Source organism: Poecilia latipinna, unplaced genomic scaffold (genome assembly GCF_001443285.1).
Source record: "Poecilia latipinna isolate Pla-1442-1.1 unplaced genomic scaffold, P_latipinna-1.0 Scaffold1073, whole genome shotgun sequence".
Taxonomy (NCBI): domain Eukaryota; kingdom Metazoa; phylum Chordata; class Actinopteri; order Cyprinodontiformes; family Poeciliidae; genus Poecilia; species Poecilia latipinna.
In genome coordinates, this window is record NW_015113689.1 from 48091 (window position 1) to 58346 (window position 10256).

Genomic DNA, 10256 nt, shown 5'->3' on the forward strand with positions numbered 1-10256 from the left:
TTTTAATCACAACAGTGATTTTAACACAATATTCCCAAATATTACTACACATCAAACTAGGATTTACTTTTTTATTTTTGTTATTCAACTGTTGACTTGAGTATATTTATTCAATTGGCGAAAGACATATAATAAATAGCTGTTTTAAATAAAAGCCCCAGTAGATCAATTAGTGATGCCCATATAAATTCTTGTAAAATAAATTGAGAGATAATAAATTGACAGTGATCTACTGGTCTGAACTTGCTTCTCTACAGACAGAGTTATATTTAAAAAACTTTAAAACAATTGAAACTGTGATAAATAAAACTGGACAAGGGGTCAAACTCATCTTGGCACCAGATGGTGAGGAACTGCTGGAAAACTGCAGCATCTTAGGAGTTCAGGTTGCCATAGCAACAGATTATCTCAAGGTTTTTCAGACATCTTTCCTAGGGGCGTGTTTTCATTACCCTACGGGTTGACTCAGCAGAGTTCTCAACAAACTGGAGGTTTCAAAATGATCAAGACAAGTAACTGTTTTTATAAAACATTTTAATCTCTAATTCAGTTTTAATCATATCAAAAGATGAGGTTAAATCTGTTCTAGCAAATTGACTGCAGGTCCGAATGATGGATTACATTCTGTAAATTAATTAGTGATGACTTTTCCAGAGAGCCAAATCTTTTCGTGTGTCCAGTCACCTTAGGTTCACTTATGAACATGCAAACAACTACAGCTATAAATTAGAGAGTGACTCCCTAATACAAGCCGTCAGAGCGCAGTTGGCATCACTCCTCATATGGGCTGACAGTTTTAATGGTTATCCCTGCTCTCACGGGGACCGTGAGTACAACAAAGGTCAGATGAATGTTGTAGAAACACAAGCAGTCACATGGGAGGGAGCAGGTTGGGGAAAAAAGACAAATGGTGTTTGGTAATAAAGGGGGAAAAGGTGAAAACACCATGCAGACACAACAAGAAGAATGCCTTAAACAGAAAAATACTGAAAAATAGGCAGATGACTCCGGATCAGAGTGTGCAGAGGGCAGAGCTGCTTATTGAGTGCAGTGTGATGAAACAGCGCTGGATAACCATCATCATCATTTATTGTCCCACATAAGAAGCAGGTCCTTCTGAAATTGCAGTATATTGATAATAAACAAGAAGGAACAAGCAGGAGTAACAGAGTAAACCTTGAAGATGATTGTCATCACATTTAAAATCTAAAATTAGAGAATATTGTTGGTTGTATAAGACATCCTGACATGGTCAGAAAAATATACAACCAAACACGTGTCAGTGTTGATATGCCAGCACACTTTTAATACAGAAATGTCTTTTTTTTATATATATCTGATTTACTTCAGTGTATTTTGGAGAAATAAAATTCATTCATATAAAGGATTTAAAAATCCCATTTCAACTAAAGTGATATACATTGGACACTTTTACATATAGGAATGACAGAAACCCAGTTCTGTAAAGATAGAAGTATTTCAGCCTTTTCCCAACATAAATCCATGATTTTGAAGAACATAATTTCTGAAGCTGTGGGTTTACTTATAAGAATTTTAAAATGTAGCATGAAAGCAAAACCACAAAAGGCCACTTATGTAATAAATCAAGTAAAACTGTGACCCTAAAGTCAGGCTACAACCCCAGAACGGTTTAAAAATCTGTATTTATAATTAGATAAATGTGATCTTCAACTTCTCTTTTAGGTCTGTGTCTGGTCAGACTCTGTAGAGCAAACAGGATGGTGAATGACAAATAGACAGGAAGTAGTTGATTACCCACCAGGAACTCCTTCAAGGAGAATCAAACCACAGCCAGTTTGTTTCCTTGGAGAAGTAGCTGCAGAGAAAAACCGGGGATTGTTTCACCCGCGGAATCTCATACTGCAAAAGAGTTAACTGTATAAGCTGGAAATTCAGAAACTTTGGGAAACTTGTTGTCAGGATCCTTTTCTCAGGACAAACCATGGAAGAATCGGTGGTACTAATCCACAATCCGATACTCAGCAGTCAGGGAAACGATCAAAGTCATTAACAAAGCAGGTAGATTAGAAACAGAATCCATGAAGCAGCACTCAGTCCAGGTACATAAATGAAGGGTTCGAGTTGCTCACAATACAGTTGAGAAGCATTCGAAGGCCAGAATCGAAGGTGTTGGTCAGGAGGCAGACGAAGGTCAGGGACGTGGACGTGGACAGCTGGAAGGCTGTGACAAGGATGACGACAGATGTTCTCGCGCTGAGTGCAGAGCAGGAGTTTACATCGGCAGCAGCACAGGTGGGAGCGATCAGCAGCCAACGGTAGCAGGAGGGTCAGAGCAAAGGAGCAGCATGAAACATGGCAGGAACACAGAAATCATGACAGGATATTAAGATAAGAGGCACCAGAGCCAGCAATGCAGATGAGCAATCTCAACAGGCTGATCGCCTCAATGCTACGTTGTGTTGATTCGCTACTTAAAGGTAAATTATTGAGAGCATTATGGACATTCTTTCAAAAGTCATTATAAAACAAAACCTTTTCCGTTGGTTTTATGTGATAATCTAATTATCTAAGAAAGTGATGTGTTAAGTTTTTATCATTTGTAAGCCATAATCATCAACCATTTTAGTTTTCAATCTATGTGTAATGAACTAACATCTTTCCTTTTTTTAATTAAAATAAAAAAAAGAGAAAAAAAACAACAAAAACAGAAGTTTGTGATGAAATTCTAATTTATTGAGATGCACCTGTTTGAGACTCGATCCGTCCGCTTCCTGCCAGGAAGCCTGGCAGCCGCTCTGAGGAGGCAGCCAGCCCCTTGTCACTCAGCACCTGCGTGGTTGTAGATGTCGTGTTTCTGTGCAGGAGATAAAAACACAGCACTTAATTTGCTAAAAGGAGGTCCCACAACAAAGGACCTTGTTTCAGCACATCCAGCTTTGTTATTTTCTTCATCTATCCCTGCGTGTGTGACAGGAAAAAATAAATAAAAATAAGAAATGCTGCTCCACAGTCACATCTTTGCATCTGCTGTGGGGGGAAAAGATACTCAGAGGAGCGCCTAAAGTGGCAGCTCTGCTCAAGTGGAGGATAGGAGGGGAGACATGTGAGAGCATCGCTAGCAGTTCATGAGAAGAGACACCTACACACACACACACACACACACACACACACACACACACACACACACACACACACACACACAGAAACAGCGAGAAATGGTACGGCAGGTTAGACTGCTCCCTGAGTTGGTCCCTGGATTTTATACCCAGTTAACCCAACGTGTAATTATCTGAACATGTAAATAGTTGTGCAGCTAGCAGGGCTTCTGCTGACCACACCCTGTTCATTTTGTCTGTAGACCTTTAGAGAATCAACCATTGTTGCCACATCCGAACAACCAAAGTGAGTTCTTCATAATAAGCTCATCCCCCGACTGAAAACAGAATAAAATCAATATGGATTCTGATCCTAATCCTTTGTGAGTGGAAAATGTTTCCACCTAACACAGCATATTCACTGGAGGTTCGACTAGCACTATTCTTTTCTCAGCAGCGACTTAAAAGCGTACAGGGTATTTAGGCTGTCAGAACAAACAGATCATAAGAAAAGGACTACAGGGCACAAAGAGATAAAGTAGCTGCTGGCTTTGGTGAAATGATGAATCCACTGCTCTGTGTTCACACAGCAAATTATTCATCGCTGCTGCACTAAATTTCAAGCCAAAGCAGTTTTTCAGAAAGGGTGGGAATGTTTAGTACCTAAATGTTTCCCAGAGATATGCACTTCAATAGCTTTTGGCATAATTATTAGTTTTATTTTAAGTATCCAGGAGGATACGTGATTTTCTATTGCTTTTTTAAAGCTTCACTACTGTGGAAATACTGTCAGAAATTGATTGAATAACCTTGTGTTGGTGTAGATCCTCAGACATCCAGGGCATGAGAGTCCTGATGACTTCATTTGAGGGCAATTGAACTTCTCTTTTTCCGTAAAGACTTTTCACCACTCATCTAAATGGTTTCTTCAGTTCCCATTCAGGACCCAGGAAGTCATTTAAAATGGAGCTAAAATGTTTTCAAGGAAGATAAGAGGAAGTCCGTTTGTCTCCTTCTACTCGTGCACTTACAATCTTCGATTTGTGAAGACACTTGTTCTCACTGAAGCTGTTTGAGCTTGTTAGTTAGTTTTAAACGAAAAAGTCAACCACTTTACCAGCTGGATCTGTCTAATTAAAAGACAAATTCTTCTTTCTATAAATAATAGTTTATTTGATTTCCACTTAGAAAATCCGCAAATATAACCACTAAGCTAGCTCTGTCAGACGCTTAAGCTAGTGTCCATGCAAACTGTCTAATCTTATTAGAGAACATGCATTTTATAAAACCTAGGTGTAGCACTCAGCTACAATTTATTAAAGCTGCTCTTAAATCCTTAACTCAGATATAAACGGCTGTGATCAACAGGTCAAGCGTCGCTACCGATCATTACCTCATTCCCACGGTTAGCCTGTCCAGGAGAGTGTTAGTGCAAGATTGAATTGCCTGCATATAAAAAAGTAATCTCATCTGCTGGATCAGAGTCACTGTTCATCAGTGTGTTTCCTAAATGTACACTGCAGGGGAAAACTGTGGACGGAGAGATGGATTGAGGGATTTAGTTTAATACTCTGTTCCTATAGCGCTGAGACTTGACTCCTTTAAGCGTACAAGATAAAAGACCAGAAAATTACATGCAGTCCAGGTACCAGTTATAAGAACAGCTCGACTTTCAGAACAAAGAGATAGGACTGTCGTATTTTTCAGGAGAAACAAATGTTGTTAAAAATGCTATAAAAAAAAAACAAGGATTGAGTGAGGAAACTGGGATTAATTTTTCTTGCGCTGTGTTTGATGATAAGCAGAGGTATAAAGAAGAAGAAAAGCCAACATAAGCTCTTCAATCGTGACTCTCAAATTGCAAAACTAGTACCAATGGAATGGTACACAACACTGAAGATACTGAATTCAGGTGTGAGCACACAGCACAGTGTGTCATTATGGAGGTATAGCAAGGAAAGTATAAGGCATCACATCTAAAGCTGCACCCTTCAAACAAATGGACAACCAGAGTTTGGTTCCCTTCCTTTAAATGTTTTTGTAATTCTGTTTAGTTTCTATTATCCTGGTTGCACTTTGACCATTTACTGAGCCACTCTTGTCTTAAACGGTGGTAGAACCTCTGCTGTCTGTAAAAAAGAGGTTTGCTAAATATGTTTTGATTCTGTTTTCCACTTTGTACAAAAGATCAAAAATCTGCTGTGAAATGTTCTTTGTTTATGCTAAGAAGATTAATGATACTCTGACTAATATTCCAGTCAGCAGATATTGGTCATAGCTTAGTTTTGCACAAAATCCAGGAAAAACATCATTATGCGTTCACTGCTTTGTGGATTTTATATGAATGAGTTGAAGTGTTGCCTGTTTTTTAGTGGCTTGGTGAGTTTAAATTTTCTGATTGGCAAGTTTAATTAAAGTAGCATGGGAACTATACTAGTGTCATGCTAAGGATACTAATGAAAAACTGTCATATTTGCAACTTAAAAGTTGTTTCTCCCTAGAAAACATATTTCAGCCTTCATGTTTTTTCAAATAAGTGAAAAGCTTAGCTGATGGCCACTAATTTTAGCTGTTTCTGATTAACCTTTGAAAGCTTTCAGTAATTGGAGGCGTTAAAAATGTCATACAGATAGAGCAGAGTTAAATAAAATGCCAACAGCCAGCATGCTGGATTTTTATTGCTTTAGTTTTCTTGATCATTATGTAATGTACAGGAGACTGAAGTGGAGATAATGAACCACAGAAACATGTTTTTTTTTTTTTATCTTGTTAGTGATCTTAATCTTTTGTTGACAAACTCAAAGTGCTCAAATCTGACTGGAAGAACATTTAATTTCTTGTTAAGTCTTTTGAGTCTTAAGCGATAGACAAATCCCCGCAGCATGCTCTCCTTATTTTCATTCCTGGAAGCTGGCAGTAGTGCCAGTGGACAGGTTGTTGGCTCCAGCTTCACCAACATCAATGTGGTATTCTGCTAATTTTGGCTAGCTGCATCATTTTTGAAGCTTTCAGCCACACGTCACATCACCCAGCCTTCTTCTGTGTGCCGCCTTTTCTCGGGTAGAGCTGCTTCTGCTTTTCCTCACATGCAGCAGCTGTTTTGATGTAGTTTGCTACATTAGGACTCGCTATATCATTCAGCATAATAGGTACTGCGTGACGCAGTAGGTAAAGTTGTGATGTTGAATGAACAGAGGCTGCATTGAAGTTTGTAATGATGATGCAATTCGGTAGGTACGTTTCTCATCTCCTTATTCTATTAGAACTAGTTTTTATGAAGTTTTTATTCAAAAGTGTGCAAGATTAAGTGTCTTGAAAGATGTAGCCGCAGCCAGCCGCCTGGTGGTACGCTCACTGTGTATCTTTGCCAAAGGCGTGATGTGAACTTTCTGTGTCTCTTATGGGAAATGTTTTCTTTAGGAGTGACATTTACAACATGCACACACTTTGAAATGTTGACAGTTTCCCTGACAAATCTCTACAGTCAGCACAGGCCTTCAAACCGATGTCTTGTTTTTGTTCCCGCTCCCCTTGAAGAAACATGGTTTTAAGACAGAGCTCTAAGACAGAGCCGTGTGAAGAATACACAATACTTATATAGATTTTTCTCGCTTTGTTACGTCGCAAGAAAATTTTACTGTCTTTTATTTGGATTTCATGCAAAACAGGAAGAAAATCCATAAAACTACAAAGCCGAAAAGTGTTCCATGCATTTGTATGAAGCCTGTTTACTCTGATACTCCTAAATAAAAAGCAGGGAAACCAACTGGCTTGTTGTAAATCCAGCTGTTCTTTGAAGGTTAGAGAACATTAGTGAAGAAACAGCATCATAAAAACGGCAATTGTAGAAGAAAAACCTGTCAGCTACTGATAAACTCTGGAGACTGAGAAAAAGAATAAATTTTCTGCAGGACAAGGAAGTTAAATTCACACCCAGAGCGACAAGAGTCTGGTTTGGCTCTTTAGGTGTTCGAAATGCATAGTGAAAGGTCAGACTTAAGCACTACTGAAGAATCTGTGGCAACTCTTAACAATTGTGTGTTAACAGATGCTCCCCATCGAACCTGACTGAGCTTGAGCCAATTTGAAAACAGTGGGCAAAACCTTCTGTAGATGCGCACAGCTGGTGTAGACTCAACAGAAAAGACACAGAGCTGTAATTGGAGGGAGAAGTGGTTCTCCAAAAATAATGACTCAGGAGGGCTGAATGCAAAAGCAAAACACAGTTTGGAGTTTTATTTGTAACTTTTTGAAAACCCTGTGTTCATTTGCTGTCGGTTCTCATTCATTCAGTAGTTTTCTCAATCACATAAAATCCCAATTAAACAACTAAATGTAAAATGTGAATGTAAGAAAAAAAAAATCCCAACCGTCTCTAACTTTTGCCACATTAATGAACTTAAAAACTACGTCTGCAAAGAAATGAAGAAAGAAAGTGTGTACTTTTTGTTAAGAGGCATCGGACAAATAAGAACAGATGTAGAAGTTTAGAAGTATAAAATAATTTCACTTTTGACGTTTTACTGAATTCAAAATGTTGCCAAATGATTGAATGAGCTGCTCCTCTTCCTCCTCAACCATCTTTACTGTTGCTGCTTCAACATTTGAAATTTCCTCCATTTTGTTCAACCTCTCCGTTTCTTTCACTTATTGCTACGGACCAGATGGGGTGGAGTCATAGACTGTACACTTAATGCAGCCTGCGTAAGCCTACCGATACACTTCCTAAAAAAAAGGACTTTGTCTTTCGATATTTCACAGAAAATATCGACGTGGGTAGAATGACGTTAATTTTTGGTTTATGGCTAGCACAAGGCCTAATAAAAGAGTGTCTATATGGTCCAAGTGTGGAAATTTTACCGGGAAAAAACAAAGAAGAAGAAAAATCCCCATTAAAGAACAGAATTTCTTGCGTCTGGTCAAAACCTTTATCAATCAGATGTACATGATGCCCAACACTCTGGTTGACGTGAGCTCTGTAACTTCTGTTGCAGATTGTCTTCCGAAAGATCAGCGATGTGAAACGGGAGGAGGAGGAGCGGCAGCGTCGCAAAAACGAAGCGCCTCTGAACCTGCCTCCGGATCACCCCGTACGGAAACTCTTCCAGCGCTTCCGGCAGCAGAAGGAAGCCCGCATGGCAACCCAGAAACAGGAGCTCAACGAACAGGACGTCGAGAAGGGTCCGGTCTACGTGGACGTGTCGATGGTCAAAGCTCCTGTTACGACCACCAGCATCGTCACGGTGACAGAAAGCCCAGCAACACCGTCCTCCTCGGCCCCTTCACCTTCAACGCCAACCAGCTGCCCCCCCACAGACAAGGCGAAGCTGCAGGTGCCTTCAGCAGTTGCTCTGGCGGCGTGCCGACCCGCAGAGCCGGTCAAAGTCAAAGGCTGGGGCCGCTTCAAGGAGTCCATGGCCAAAGCCGACAACTGGAACAAGGTGGCCAAAGCCGAGTCCATGGAGACTTTACCCGAGCGGACCACCGAGCACGAGCCACACACCACCCTCAAGAAGACGGACTCATGCGACAGCGGGATCACCAAAAGTGACCTACGTCTGGACAAAGTGGGCGAGTTCCGCATGACTCCTCAGGACCGCAGTCCCGCCCAGCCTCCAGAAACCAGGCATGCCTTCTACCCCATCCCAGAGCAGACTCTCCAGGCCTCGCTTCAGGAGCTCAAGATGGAGCTGAAGGAGGACATCAAGAACCTGAGCGTGCGAATGTCCGGCCTGGAGGCGCAGCTCGCCGAAGTGCTCAAACTCCTCAGAGCCAGGAAATCCAGTACCGGCTCAGAGCAGCCGCTTTTTGACATTTCAAGGCCCACTTCGCCAGAACTGGACAAGGAGGACATTTTTTCATGAGGAACAGAAGCGCTCGGTCAGGTAACGGCAATCCGTGAGCTCAGCTGGAATCCAGTAATGTTGAGATTGCTTGGATAGCTGAGGCGGCGCACGGCACACCATCTGCATGAGGCGTGGTCCGAGAGACCCACCCACCTTAACACGAGGTGTGCCCGCTGGTTAACGCGGGACCGTCAACGGTTACGGTGTTCGTAGCACTCAACGCTTGAAGGTTATGTAACAAATGACAGAAAAATGTTTGTACATAATTTATTTTTCCACTGTGCCATGTTGGAAAAAAAAAAAAAATCTACCGTGCTTAGTTTGATTTTATCTCAGAACTTACTGCAGAGTCGTAAGTGTTGGGAAGCCCCAATGGAGGCAGCATGACCCGCTGGTTTGTGATTGAATCATTCGTATGAAACTCTTTGCATGTCATATAAAATAGATGTGTACCCTGTTACTGCAGATGGGGGCCATATTTGATTAATTGAGGCTGCACAGCGAGTCATTTGCATTATTTCAGTCAGAAAGAGCCGACTCCATCCAGATGTTAGAACAATCTCGCAGTAATTTCCTCAGACACATCTCTTATTAAAATCTGCCGGGATCATTATGAATTATACAACAGATAACTCTGGCCGGGGCAATCCGATTTCCAAAAAAAAAGAAAAAACATTCTTGAGCAGAACTTACAACATAATTTGCATAAAGCACTAATGGATGTGCTAGATAGAAAATGAATTTAAATGCTAACCAGTGAGCCTGCAGAGAGGAAGTTATCCATCTTTGCTGAAGTCTAGCATTCGCTAATCTCATCTGGGAGCACTGCAGCCATATACATGATGCACTGTTGTGTGAAAGTTATGCGTTTTTTACCTCTGGGGATGTGTTGGGTAATCTGATAATGCAAACTGCAGCATTTGTTGTGGCTCCGCACCTTACCTTCTTCTGGAAATCTCATGAGCCTAGAAAAGGAATGCCCACTGGGACGATGTTTCTGAAATAATATGTGCGCTAATGTGTATTTATCAAAGAATAGGCTGACATAATGTCGCATAAAACCACTGGGTAATCTGCACCTGATAATAGTAACCTGCCATGACAAAACGTCACAGATTCAACTCCCTGCTGCAGTGCATGATGCATTTCGTTTCCAACTCAACTACTTTTGCATGATTCTTATTTTTATATTTTTTAAAATCCTTTTTTTTAAACAGTGACTTTGTCACTGTTTAAAATCAATACTATCTAGTCCTAAAATCAATACTTATATCTCACAGTTTTTGTTGGATGTAACCACTTATAAAGTAAGCTGAGATCAGATTCTCTTGCT

At 40.7% G+C, this 10256-nt stretch overlaps 1 protein-coding gene across 1 annotated transcript in view; it reads left to right on the top strand.

The window, feature by feature from the left end:
* LOC106959365 (potassium voltage-gated channel subfamily H member 1-like) overlaps positions 1–10256 on the top strand; it is a 47740-nt gene extending 37484 nt beyond the window's left edge. The window contains exon 10 of the mRNA XM_015051905.1: positions 8072–10256. Coding sequence (XP_014907391.1) covers positions 8072–8941 — 870 coding nt within the window. The 3' untranslated portion in view covers positions 8942–10256. The remainder of the gene's footprint in view (positions 1–8071) is intronic.